This window comes from Meleagris gallopavo, chromosome 16, assembly GCF_000146605.3.
Source record: "Meleagris gallopavo isolate NT-WF06-2002-E0010 breed Aviagen turkey brand Nicholas breeding stock chromosome 16, Turkey_5.1, whole genome shotgun sequence".
Taxonomy (NCBI): Eukaryota; Metazoa; Chordata; class Aves; order Galliformes; family Phasianidae; genus Meleagris; species Meleagris gallopavo.
This window is the reverse complement of record NC_015026.2, coordinates 14,668,380-14,681,505: the sequence shown is the minus strand read 5'-3', so window position 1 is coordinate 14,681,505 and position 13,126 is coordinate 14,668,380. Positions and strand designations below refer to the sequence as shown.

Sequence of the window (13,126 nt, the reverse complement as noted above, 5' to 3'; positions counted from 1 at the left end):
CCGGCCGCCGGAGCGGCGATCCGGATCCGGCTTCGGCTTCCTGCTCGTCCTCGAACTTCGAGTCCACGTGCTGGCGGGACGCGCGGCAACGCCGCCCCGAGATCAGTGAGTGCTGCGCCGGGAGCTGCCGGCTGTGTGCGGGGTGCGGTATGTGTTCGTGTGTTCGTGTGTTCGCGGGGTGCCCGCGTGCCGCACTTGACACGGGCGCGGTGTTTTCCCCCCGCCGCTCTCGCTGTGCTCCGTCCCAGTTGAGTTCCCGGCCGTGCTGCTGAACGCCGCCACGGGGCGGATCGAGGCCGAGTTCCACGCCTTCGTGCAGCCGCAGGAGCAGCCCGTGCTCTCCGAGTTCTGCACGGCGCTGACCGGCGTCACGCAGGTATCCCGCTGTGACTTACACCGTTCGGTGCTCCTTTAAAGGGCCGAAGGCGGCCAAATCTCCAGCGGATTTCAGTCTGTACTGACGCGGGTGTTTCTCTATCCGCTGCCCAAAGAAACAAGTTGACGAAGGAGTCCCTCTGCACATCTGCTTGTCACAATTCTTGAAGTGGCTTCAGGAGATACAGAAGGAGAAGAAATTTCTGTTCATCTCAGAAACCCCAAGTAATGCCATTCCAGAGACAAAGCTGTGTGCTTTTGTTACCTGGACAGGTAGGCAACGTTCCCTTTTGCTTATTGCACAAAGCAGCGCGCAATAAAAAGGAGCCCTTGGTGGGACTGTTATCTGTGCCTGCCTTGGGACTGTCCTGCACTGATGGCTGTAAGGCAGCAGTGCTCACCGCCCCATCACAGGGCTGCCGCTGGTTTGTAGGTGGCTGTGCACCTTCTTGCCCAGCTGTCGGTTTGTTTGCTTGTTTGGTAACCTCTGGCTCGTTCAGGTGAGAATAATGCTCATTTGGCAGAAGTTAGGATTAAAGAAACGTTAATTCTTTGCTTGCTCTTGTCTTCCCTGTGCAGACTGGGACCTGGGCGTGTGCTTGCACTACGAATGTAAGAGGAAGCAGTTACGGAAACCTGACATCTTCAATTCCTGGATTGATCTCAAAGCAACGTACAGGGTGAGAAAAACCAGTAAGCTGGAACATGGGTCTGTGTTATAACCTCAGAAGCAAACTGTATCGCACTTACCAGGCAGCACCGTGTTCCAGTAATTAGAGTTACCCAACTTCTTTCATTCTGTGTTATTGCACAAATAACAAACTGCATGCCCTATGACTGTGAATTTTAATAGAAATCATAATGCTAGGGAAGCAATGTGTTGTTAGATAAATTACTGATAATCGTTGGAGAATTTTTGAGCTATTATTTTCCTGGCATCTTCTGCTCTGCTTGCTGCCTGGACTTCCCTGTTTTTCCTGCACTGCTCTTACTGCCTTACATTGCTACCTAGAAAATAGTGGTCCTTGTCTGCTCAGCAGATACAGTGTGGGGACTGTATTCTGACCAGAACAGTACTAGTACTGACTAGAGCAGTGCTAGTAACACTGAAAATGGATATCTACTGAGGAAATGATAGATTGTTTTTATGGTGGTTGGTTCTTTTTGGTTGGTTTTTCAGTCTACACGCAAACAGGAGTTCTGTGCAGCCAAGGAAACATTTAAAGGAGCGATCCAGGAGTTTGCCTGTCCTCAGTGTTGGAGCTCAGGCAGCAGATTTAGATCTCTAAAGTCAAACAACGTGATCAAGGGGAGAACCAGGGAGTCATATCTTTCCTTATTTAATATACTTGGCACATGCATATTGCAAAGGCATAAGTTTAAAAATATATATATATACACAACAGTTTAAGCATCTCAAGATATATTGTAATTGTATTCTTCAAGGCTGTTCTTTCTGTTAAGGCCTTTATTGATGTAAGGCATGAAGTGCAAATGGATGATTGCTTAGCAAAGGTAGAGTGGATTAGTTTAAGATTGGAAGAAGAAGGAATCATTGTTCTTTCCATTCTAATCTGCTATAGGTAACGCATGTGCTTTTTTATGCTCATTTATCACAGTAGTAACATGAAGATATCTGACTTGCACAATGGCAGTGGGAGATTTATTATTCCTTAGGTGATATTTTGGTAGTGCTTTTCACTCCACTGTGAACTGCTGCATCTTAACCAGCTGCAAGTTTCTCCTTAGGCCTTCTATAACAGAAAACCTAAAGGGCTGAGTGGTGCTTTGCAGGATTTGGGGCTGGCTTTTGTAGGACGGGAACATTCTGGTAAGTGTGGTATGATGAACCTCTCTCTCTGTATACAAATATATATAATATTATTTCCAGGTAGTCCAGACTGTAGTTTTCTGGGCAATGAAACCATCCAAGTAGAAATGGCTGAAAGGTCAGAGTTTGCCATTTCTATTCTCACACGTAATTTTAGAATTCCCTCCCAGAGCTTTTGTGTGTGTTGTGTTCCACAGTATCAAGTTCTGAGTTGCTCGGGCATGAAAGGGAAAAAAAAAAAGCGAGGAAGGGATAAGGAAACTTGATCTTACCTGATAGCTCATGATTAGCTTATGAGTATGAAAGAATACAAGCACAATATTTACTTTTTTAAATTTTTTACATGGTTAATACAAAACAGGAAGGATTTTAGCAGTTGTGGCTATATATTCAGCTACATGAGTTCTTCTTAAGTGTACGTAAATGTTACTTGTTCTCTAATAAGAACTGTCAGCAGTAGTAGATTAAAAGGAAGATGTTAATTTATAACCATACTTTTGAAGGGTTGGATGATTCTCGGAATACTGCTCGTCTTGCTTGGAGGCTGATTTGTGATGGGTGTGTGCTGAAGATTACTAAATCTTTGGATAAGGTTGGTTACTATTTCATATCTTTACTAGTCTTGTAACCTGAAATACAGGTGAAGGGTGAATCTTGAGTATGAACCGAACAGAACACCCTTAGGCTGACACACTTGTTAGTTTTGTGCAGTGATTCCTAAAGCTTCTGGGTATTTACTTTCCAAAATCTCTTTTTGTTAATGGACTCCCTAGTCCTGTCCTAGGAAGAATTTAATTCCCAGAACGCTGAATACTGACTCTGCTGACAAAACTCTGCCGGGAAGTAGCAGCAGCCTTGAAACATCCAGAGATAGATCTTGCAAAGCAAGCTCTCTGGCAGAGAGAAACCACAACAGTACTGCTGGAATTATGGCAAATTCTCGTGTACAATCTGCAGAACAGGCCACTTGCAGTGATTGCTCTGCAGACATGCATATTGTATCTGGCAGCAGCTCAAGGACTGATTTCTGTGAGGAAGTCCGAAGCTCTTCCACAGTATCTCCTGACAGATTTCCTCTTCTTGGACGCGCACAGCAATCCCACAGTACTTTATCACCAGGCATTCAGCAAGGATTGAACAGTGGGCATCTCATGAGCACGGCAAGGTACAGCTCTCCAGTGTGTGGGTCAGGACTAGTACTCATCTCCACTACCATCTCCTCAGTTAATACCTCCAGTGAGGATACAGGCACTCATTCTGATTGCTTGTCTCTGCTGACTGACTGGGAAGATGTAGCTCTAATACCTAAATCTCAATCTGAACCAAATTCAGACTGTGCTCAATCTAAGGAGGACTCAAGTACAGACATCTTAACTGTGTCTGAAGAAAAAACAATTCCAAAGCAATCGGCTGCGATCAGTTCAGGTGATCAAAGTTTGGGGAAAACTCTGGTACCCACAGAACCTCCTAGATCTATCATTTACAAAAGTCTTGATACTACTATCTATAATGTAGGAATGGTACAAAGGCAGACTTCAAATCTTTCTGCTTTTAAGATCCCATCTGTAAAGGTAAATGCTATTTCATCCCAATCAGTATTAATGAGAAATTATTCTATTCCTTCTGAGGTTCCCAAAAGAAAGCCAACTAGTCCAACAGCACTCCCACCAGCAAAAAAACAGTCTTTTGCTGTCTATCAAGAGAAAACTGCGTCTTCAGATCATGCCTTACCTTTGAGAAATTTGAATTTGTCCAAAGCATCTCGCGCTGTTCTGAGCTCCACAGTCAATCCAAATCAGTTTGTAACAGCTGTGCAAAATGAAAAACTAACTCCCCCACTGTGTAACTGTGGTCGAAGGGCTAAAAGGCTCTATGTGTCAAATGCAGGTCCGAATCATGGCAAGGCTTTTTTCTGTTGTCCTGCTGGCAGACGTGAAGGTAGTAAGAGAAGTTGTGGATACTTCAAGTGGGAAAATGCATTTCTAAAAGAGAAATCTCGTGATATCACCATGAATGTAGATGCTTTGACCTCTCTTGGAACGTTCCCCAGCACTTCAGGAAATGATTCCAACAAATATTTGTTCCTCAGACCATCTATGAGAACTTGAAGCTTTTTAATTTGGTGGTTTGAATCTGAAGCTCAGTTAGTTAACTGTAGTTAATGAAACTGGGGCATCCAATGATGTCAGATACGTGTTCTCAGCAGAGGATGAAAATAATGCTGCTTGGCTAATGCGGATGAAAATTGCAATTGTTTAAGCACACAGACATACCCACGTTAACATGATTGGAGTGAGACAGAACAAATCATTGTGCTGCAGTTAAGGTGTGAGCAGCTGTTGTTATACATCTTAAACTGTTACTTCATCATCACGTGTCTTAAATTCTTTGCTAATTGAGTCCTCAAACGTTTTAATGAGGTAGATTTTACTTTTATACTATTTTTACTAAATATGCTTGTAGAGATTTTTAACTGTAACTTTTAAATATGTATTTATAAGTTATCATGCTGCTCAGAAGTGATTATTGAAGCAAGTGTTGTAATAAACTCTTGTGATTTTTCTCATTTCAGTAATAATAAAGATAAAATGCGGTTTAAAGATGGTTCATTAAGTTTATTTAACACATCATCTACTGCCCTCTTGCTAAGACAACTTTTGTATCATTCGTATCAGCCTGCCTGCTTTTGTGCTCTCCATGTGGCACTGGGGCAGCTGAGTGCTGAGGGTCAGGTGAGACTTAGTGAAAATGTCAACTAAGAGAGACATTTTGTGTCTTCCCATTACTGTGTAAATCAGATTATCTTATTTTGTGTAAAGAAGCAAACAAAGCAAAAAGCCACCGGAACCCACACGCAATGTTAAAACAGCAACACAACCCAAAACCCAAAGCATTCTAATATCTCCTCCACTCCTTCTGGCGTAGTTCAGTTCTTCGGATTTTCCCACTAATGGTTTTTGGCAGCTCTTGAACGAACTCCATCTAAAGGGAAAGGGAGGAAATTACAATACAAAATAATTTATTTCAAATGTGACTTTCCCTTGGTGACATAGCCTCACAAGAGACGTGATAGTTGATACGTGCTTTCTTATAGTCATGACAATTACTTAAAGTATTGGATAATTGACGACTTACTTTCCGAGGATACTTGTATGGAGCAGTAGCTTTCTTAACGTGGTCTTGTAGTTCTTTCATCATTTTTTCTGGATCATGTGAGATGTAGTTGGGTGTTAAAACAACAAAGGCTTTCACTACCTTGAAGACAATAAGGGAACAGAGGGTGAAGTAATGATGAAACATCACACAATAGTCAGATTTGAAAGATTGGTTAAACTTTTACATTTACCTAACATTCATGTACAAACTGCAGAATAACAAATACGACAAACAGCTATGCCAGTGTTGTGTATTTCTCTGGACTATGGAGATAGTCGAAAGGGGAAACACTGGAATGCAGAGGAAAAGCTTCAAATTGTGCTTTGGTTATGTTGGATGTGGGGTAATTGCCATGGTCTGTTTTTCTGGTTTAGACATATCTGATAGAATAGAAATGCCAATTTGATTTTATTTAGTTCAAAAATTTCATCACTGGATAGACCAATCCATTGGAAGTTGGTCTTCATCAGCCACGGTATGCATAAAGCTCCTTTTTACCTAAAATGTGCTTAGCTTGTTTACCTCTCCCCTGATGGGGTCTGGACTGCTGACAACTGCTGATTCCGCCACTGCAGGATGCTCTATTAGAGCACTTTCTACTTCAAATGGCCCGATGCGGTATCTTTAAAATGGAGACAAAGGTTCTTTATTTGTACTTGAAACACATAAACACATCTTATCTGAATCAGCTCTATTATTTGTGCTGGCAGATGTACTGTTAATCAGTTTGATTTACCCAGCAGAATTAATGACATCATCAGCTCTTCCAACAAACCAGAAGTATCCATTGTCATCCATGAGCCCCCTATCTCCAGTAACATAGAAATCTCCACGGACTGTTGCCTTTGTTTTCTCTGGATCATCCTAGGAAATATTAAGTTGTGTTTCACGTAAAAGCTACTTGAAAAATAAAATAAATTGCATTCTAGTAGATTCATGTTCAACAGGAATATTCAGCGGGACATTAATAATAAACAATTGTAATAAACGACAATAGATTATTAATTCACTATTATCAGCCCATAAAGCAAGACATAGTTGATGATTGGACTAGATGGCCTTAGTGGTCTCTTCCAACCTTAGTGATTCCATGATAATAGGTTGATAGCATGCATAAAATTTAATATGGTTTCCTGTTGAAAGAACTGAGAGCACTGTGTGTTTGTTTTTCTGATTCTGCGACTGAACATTTGAACCAAAATGAAAACAAAAAATGCTGTGCTCAAAACACTAGATGGAGCCCAGTTGTGCAGTCAAGATACTTCAACAGTGTCCCCCACTTCTCAGATGGGGTTCCTAGCCCTCTGACCAAAGGATATTTGGGGACTCGGGGAGGAAGCTGTTAGAGATTTCCCTTTTCATTAAGGGAATAATCAAAAGAAAGTGGATTCAGCTTGCTAGGCAAGGCGCTATCATCGACCAACTAACAATTTGTGTAAGTAGACTAAGCAGCTGCATGAAAAGAAATGGAAATTCTTTCCTTCCCAGGGGTTTTCAGACATCTAAACAGTATGCGCAAATGAAACGAGGCATGGATTCCTTGGCAGAAGCTTAACATGGCATCTGCTTTAGCTGGAGAAGCGTTCTTACAGTATAGCAAGTAAAGAGGAAAAGTGGTCTTGTAGGTTTTACTTTGATGGCAATCTCTCCTTCTTTTCCAGGAGGCAGAATATTTCCATTTTCATCTATAATCTAAAAATAAGCAAAGCACAGCTTTATTATCTTTGAGCCAAATTGAAAAGCATTATGTTAATATTATAGAATCTTAATACTCATTTAAAATTAGTTGGAGCATTGGAGGTGAGTCTGACCCAGAAATTACAGCGTCAGCTTACTGCGAATCCACTGTACCTCACGCTGTTTTTATCTGAGCAATTCCGAGTACTATGAAAGCATGTAATGGAGTTAGTAAGACCCCAAAGAGGTTAAGTAATGAATGTGAAAACAGAGGAAGCTGATAAAAAGCTTAGAAAGATACTAAAAATCTCAAACTATATTGCAAATATTGCTAGAATTTACTTCATAAGCTCTGTTATCCCCAGGGAAATAACTGCTCTCTTTGTTTACTCAGTAATTTGACTTCCATCATTGCCTTCCCATCCAATAGTGGTCTCTCATCTATGTCATCCCACTGAGGCTGGTGCAAGAGGAAGGTGTGACTGCTCACTTGCACACTGCGTTTGGGGCAGTAATGTACTTGTTTCACACTTCCATTCCTTGTGGAATGATGTTGCATAGCACAGTGCCATGCTAAAGCTCTTAAACCTCTTTGATGGCAACTGATGATCTGAGAGATGGCAGTGCCACAAGAGGTGCCATACCTTGACATCATAGCCTGGAGATGGCTTTCCCATAGAGCCAGGTTTAATTTCCATTCCTTTAAAATTTCCACAGACCAGCACCTGTAATAAATATTTTTCTCAGTCAAACAGTGACTTGTATATTCAGTCTTCAGCTTACGTTTAGAAGACTCAGCTAACACAGCGAACTTCTGTCAGAAATAATGATCCCTTCATTATAATCATACATCCAGTGAAATAAACGAGACTCTGGAAATCTTGCCCAGAGCCGCAAACAATGTGAGCATTCCAAAGTTCAAAGCAGAATTTGGAGGGAGGTCATGAAGAGTGCATCTCACATGAAGAGCAGGCCTTGGATTTTTTGGGGAGCCATTACACTTGTCCTATGAGTTGAAAAAACTGCGTTTTCATTTTGCATATTGGAATTGACTTTCTCCCTAAAACTCACAACTGTTGTAATGCTGGTGATGAGTTTGTGTTGCTGGGATGTGGTGAAGTGAGGAGAAGTACGTAAACCTAATACAACTGTGTACAATTTTTTTAATGGCTTTTTCTTGGCAAACTGAACAGAATTTATGCTTTTGACCTGTAAAGCTTAACATACAGTTTCTGTTTGTCCGTAGCTTTCATGGATATCCAGCCCCGTCCATGCTTTCCACTTGGCCATCACCTCGGGGTTGATTGGCTCCCCAGCGCTCACACAGTGCCGCAAGCTGTTGAATGTGCAGCTGGGAAAGAGAAAGCAAATGACTGGCAGTTATGTCTGCTATGTCCCATTTGCTGCAGTATTCCTGCATTGGGGGGGACCTTTCTATATGAACTGCTGTTCATTTGAACTGTGCAGAGCTAAACAACAACAAATCTGAAAATAGCAGAAGCAAGAAAGAAAAAAAAGCTTTCTGTTTTACTTCTGTATTATTTTTGAAAATCTAATAATGCGATGCGATGTTTCTAGCCCTAGAGTCTGAGCTGGAGCCTGGACCAAGGAGGAATAATGAAGTTCAACCCTGCCAGTGAGACCCCAATGAGGCCAAGATGTCTTTCATACGTGTCACTGACCACTTCATGGGGAGTATACTACTGGTGGGACTTAGGAGTGGAACAGACGGAAGGAGAATGTGGCAGTAAAAGTATTTCTGAGTGTTAAGTATGATACCATGCTGCTTTCCACTGTTGCTTACAAAGTCTAAGGTGGTACCTCAAGTATTTATTCTGACTTTATTCACAATAAGTGAGACTTAAGATGTTGAGAAACACAGTCTGAGTTCCTGTTCTACCTCTGTGAATGTGGAATAAAATCAGAGAGCTGAGCATTTGACACATTGTTTTGGTGGAAGACATTGCTGGGGACACTGCCTCGGCTTACCTGGGCAACTGGTGCTGCACGAGCATTCGGTAGGCAGTTGGGGCTGAGCAGAAGACAGTTATGGGATATCTTGACAGGCTCTGAGGAGTTCAGAATAGTAAAAACCAATGTTGTCAATATACTGAAGGCTGTGAGGTCTCATCTACGTTATAAGAGATGTAATGGCATCTGCCTGCACCAGGCTTATGAAACACACAAACAAAATATTAGTATCCTAAAAGCAGTTAGCACAGCAGTTACATTTATTTAGTTGTTGTTTTTTTTTTCCTTCAAAACAGAATCTGCATCATCTTACAATGGGTTCGTGACAGCAGAGCTTCGCACCCCGAGGAGGTCTGAAGTTCTCCTAGCGGAGTTGCTTTGTAATTGCAGTTTAGGGAGAAAAAAAGTGAAACCCTAAACCTACGTTTTAAGATGTCCTACAGGACTAAAACTGAAAGCGTTCTCCAACACAGTCTGGTGTTATCTAGCAGCTCCCACCATCTCAGAAAGGGTGAAGTGGAGGCACTCTTTTACAAAGGGTAAGAAGTTGTGTGTGGAGAATGGAAGACAATATGATATTGATGGCATTTGTTAAAGGAATTCAGCCTTGCTGCCTCCTCACCCCTTACCACTGAGTTACTTGGTGCAGGCAACCAGCATTCTCACTTGACTCTTAAAGTCACTCATTTTAATAACAGATTAGCTCTGCAGATCTCAGCCCAGTTTCCTCTGTGTTTCACTTCTAGGACTAACAGCAAACAGCTGCAAGGTTGGCTCCCCCACATACCTCAAGGACAGCAGGCGGGCTGAACTGTGGCATCTTATGTACAAATACACATGCCCCTTGACTCCATGCTGAAAAAATGCTCCATGCTGCCTTGGCCCAGCCCGTGTCTGAGGTATTCCAGTATATATCCGAAGAGGTCAGGTTCAGCCAGTACCTGATAGCAGAAGGAAGCACAGCCTACAGTCCATACTTAGCAGAAATAAAGTAAGTAGTAAACCATCATGAGATGTGCCAGGGAAGCGAATCCGGCACTGTTTGTCTTGGCTAAGTAGCATTTAGATTGACCTGAATGACTGAGCATGACCAGGTCCTGGCAATGACGGTGCAGCAGGATGGACCGATGCTGCACGTTTCTAAGGGAAGTTGTAGTGACGGATCAGCAGAACCCACCTCAGGATGTGGTGGTGCATGAATATAAGATTGCTTGAACTCACTGTTAGAGATAAGGATGGTTTTGGTTTACTGCATATGATTTGTTATTCTTTTCCAGTTAGAGTGAAGTGCACTGCCCTATCAATTTTATAAACAATATTGCTTTATAAATTTAAAGATTCTGAATTATCAGCATTTCATTCCTCTGGGAGCTCTGCTGAACCCAGGCACACATGAACCCAGAAGCCTGTCAGACCCATGTTCTCCCATTTTGGATACTGTCTTTATAAACTTATGCTGATGTTCATTTGGTGGACCGTCTGTTAACTGCTAACTTGTTGGACACACAGCAAAAGAGTTATCAAAAGTTAAAGAAAATGTTAAAAAGAAGTTAGTATGTCTATTTGGCTGCTACATTCCATGCACACTAGGACAGCTGGACTCAAAATGTGCCTTGTTCCCTGGGGAAAACAACCAACCAAACAAATCTCGATTGGGTCTCACAGAAGGGTTGTTTTTTAAAGCAGCGAAACAAACGTTTCTGGTTAAACCTTGCATTTCTCTTCTTCTGCCACACGACCAATCCGTCTGACGAAGGAGTAGGCTTACCTTCCACTCACTGTGAGGCCAATGCCATAGCTGCAGTGGGAATGTTCTGTCATTTTTGGAGCTCCTGTCGTCCCACTAGTAAAATAGATGGCCATGGGGTGTTGAGACTTCGTGGTGGCGCACTGGTGATCAGATGGAGCATTTCTTTAAAATGAACAAAATGAGGAATGAAATGATTTGTGTGACTTACACATTCCTGAAGACGTTCAGAATAACCTCTGCAGCAATCAGAAGTGCCAAAACCATTTATATTTTTCTACTGCGCAGACCCAGAAGGATGAGAACACACCTGCAGCATTTCCCATCCAAAGCAAACAGAAACACTCTTATCTTTACTGAGTCACTATCACAGTGGTGGTTACTCACTTCAGGAGATCCTTGAAGCTCAGCCATCCCTCTCGGTGGCCCTCTGACACCAGCAACTTGAACTTCAGAGACTGGCAGTCAGCCTCTACTGACTCTACAGCTGATGCCACAGAGTCATCGGTGATGATGCCCTTTGCCTTGGATTTCTGTAGGCGATAGAGAATGTCCTTTGCTGTCAGCTGCTGTGTGCCGGGAATCAGGACGGTTCCTAAACAGGAGCAAGTGGAATGGAAAAAATAGCTTATATGTTGCTTAATAATTCTTGTACTACTAAGACTTCAGCTTACTTGGTGGTTTTGAGTGGGACAGTGCCGTACTGAAACCAGGATTTGGCACTACGTTTGTAAACACATTGACTTCCTTGGTGGATTGAATTGTGTGAGGATGGGCACAAGTTAGGAGGCACCATGCTGGACATGAGACACTAAAAGAAATCAAGGGGAGAACTTTCCTTGGTCTGAAGACACCTCCCAAGGACCATGCCATCCTTCTGGACTTAATTTCTTGACTGTACCCCCCTAGTATTTGTGGGGTACCATGACATTCTGGGTTGAAAACATTGGCAAACTGAGCAGGTAACAAATCCCACAGGGGCCATGTGAAACACCTGGCTAAATTTGGCCAGCTTCACTGCAAGGTTGCAAGAAGATGCATTTGGGATGCATCACAAGTGCTGGAGAAAGGAGAATGTCAAAGGAGAGTGGGCTCATAGTGTTTCCTTAACACCTAGGGCACATGCAGAACTACACAGAAGTGCCACATTTGGCATGGAGGGTGTTCCTGTTTTATTAGTTCATCCTCAAAGCATATTTCTAGTTCTGCATGCATTCAGTAGCAAGGATAGGTTTAAGTGATGATTTCCATCCCCATATGCCTTTTGTATCCTCTCACCAACCTGTTCTCATGCAAGCCACGTTCAGCAGCCACCACTCTGGGATCCGTGGCAGAAGCAGAAGAACTCTGTCCCCGCACTGCAGACTGCAGGCACCAGAGAGTACATTGGCTGCTTTCCTGGACAGCACTCCCAGCTCCTCAAAGCTCCACTTTACCTCTTCTCCATCACCATCTACCCACCACAGTGCGGGGTTTTTAGGCTTTTTTCCCTCCTATAGAATGACAGGGTACAGTGCAAATGCTTCACTTAAGGAAGATACCACCTTTACCTTAATTAAGTCCAAGGAAACAAAGCGTTTGGCACTAATTCAGTGCTGGAGGAATCTAGGGATGAAGCTGAAATTTGCCACTGGCTCCAAATGAGGCTCTCCTTCAGGAAAAGCTGCCTACGAATATCATGTTAGAAATTAAATTTGCATTCCTTTCCTGAGCTCATGGTGTTTCCCTCTGCAGAGGCTATCCAGCCTTCTGTTCCTGGCCACAAACAAAGCTGGCAATGGACACAGGTGCAGCTGAGCTGTGCCTCAGTTTCACAAACTCTCCAAGCTCTTTTCCAACTTATTCTTGAATTGGGCTTATTTGTTACTTCTGAAAATTAGATCTGAGGTTCAAAAGCACAGTGTGATCTCTAATCAACATCCCTCATAACTAACAGATGTGTGAAAAGTGAAATGTATGTACACAATGTGCTCTTAAGGGGACTGATGCCTTTAGCAGTGACATTGTGCAAGTCACTTCCTGAGCAAAGAAAACCTCATGGAGGCAGCAAGAATATGATATCTTGTTATCTGTTTGGTGGCAGAATAACACTAAGGTTTATCTTCAGGGAGAAGAGTTTAGCTGTGTACTTCAGAGGGCAAAACTCTTCAGGTGTTCATTCCTTGTGTCGTTCACAGCCTGCCAAAATCCATTCCGCCTGCAAATGGAGCAAATGCTTGCCTTGTGTCAGACAGGAGATACCTCTGCTCTGCTCCTGCTGCCAGGTGAACACCACTGTATTCAACCCCTCATCACGAAGAACCTGTGGACTACATCCACAGAGATTAGGACAATATAGTAAGATAGGTGATATACCTACACTGCTTTTT

At 42.7% G+C, this 13,126-nt stretch overlaps 2 protein-coding genes across 5 annotated transcripts in view; one reads left to right on the top strand and one right to left on the bottom strand.

Moving 5' to 3' along the window:
• Nucleotides 1–2: 2 nt before the first annotated feature.
• Nucleotides 3–3,323, top strand: ERI2 (ERI1 exoribonuclease family member 2; the record flags this gene model as incomplete). Its single annotated transcript, XM_019620642.1, has 7 exons — nucleotides 3–105; nucleotides 249–376; nucleotides 492–648; nucleotides 955–1,055; nucleotides 2,125–2,206; nucleotides 2,710–2,798; nucleotides 3,216–3,323. Coding segments are annotated over 7 exons (675 nt in total), but the record flags the coding sequence as incomplete, so codon positions are not given.
• A 1,695-nt stretch (nucleotides 3,324–5,018) lies between these two features.
• ACSM3 (acyl-CoA synthetase medium chain family member 3) overlaps nucleotides 5,019–13,126 on the bottom strand; it is a 10,138-nt gene continuing 2,030 nt past the window's right edge. For 3 of the 4 annotated variants that reach the window (XM_010719928.3, XM_010719927.3, XM_003210833.4), the window contains exons 3-14: nucleotides 12,040–12,250; nucleotides 11,145–11,352; nucleotides 10,779–10,922; nucleotides 9,798–9,951; nucleotides 9,029–9,108; nucleotides 8,267–8,390; nucleotides 7,684–7,764; nucleotides 6,953–7,054; nucleotides 6,099–6,226; nucleotides 5,885–5,984; nucleotides 5,342–5,461; nucleotides 5,019–5,188 (exon numbers count right to left, since the gene is read on the bottom strand). In XM_010719928.3, coding sequence (XP_010718230.1) covers nucleotides 5,102–5,188; nucleotides 5,342–5,461; nucleotides 5,885–5,984; nucleotides 6,099–6,226; nucleotides 6,953–7,054; nucleotides 7,684–7,764; nucleotides 8,267–8,390; nucleotides 9,029–9,108; nucleotides 9,798–9,951; nucleotides 10,779–10,922; nucleotides 11,145–11,352; nucleotides 12,040–12,250 — 1,539 coding nt within the window. In that variant the 3' untranslated portion in view covers nucleotides 5,019–5,101. The remainder of the gene's footprint in view (nucleotides 5,189–5,341; nucleotides 5,462–5,884; nucleotides 5,985–6,098; nucleotides 6,227–6,952; nucleotides 7,055–7,683; nucleotides 7,765–8,266; nucleotides 8,391–9,028; nucleotides 9,109–9,797; nucleotides 9,952–10,778; nucleotides 10,923–11,144; nucleotides 11,353–12,039; nucleotides 12,251–13,126) is intronic. The other variant, XM_010719929.3, reaches the window with a different exon arrangement.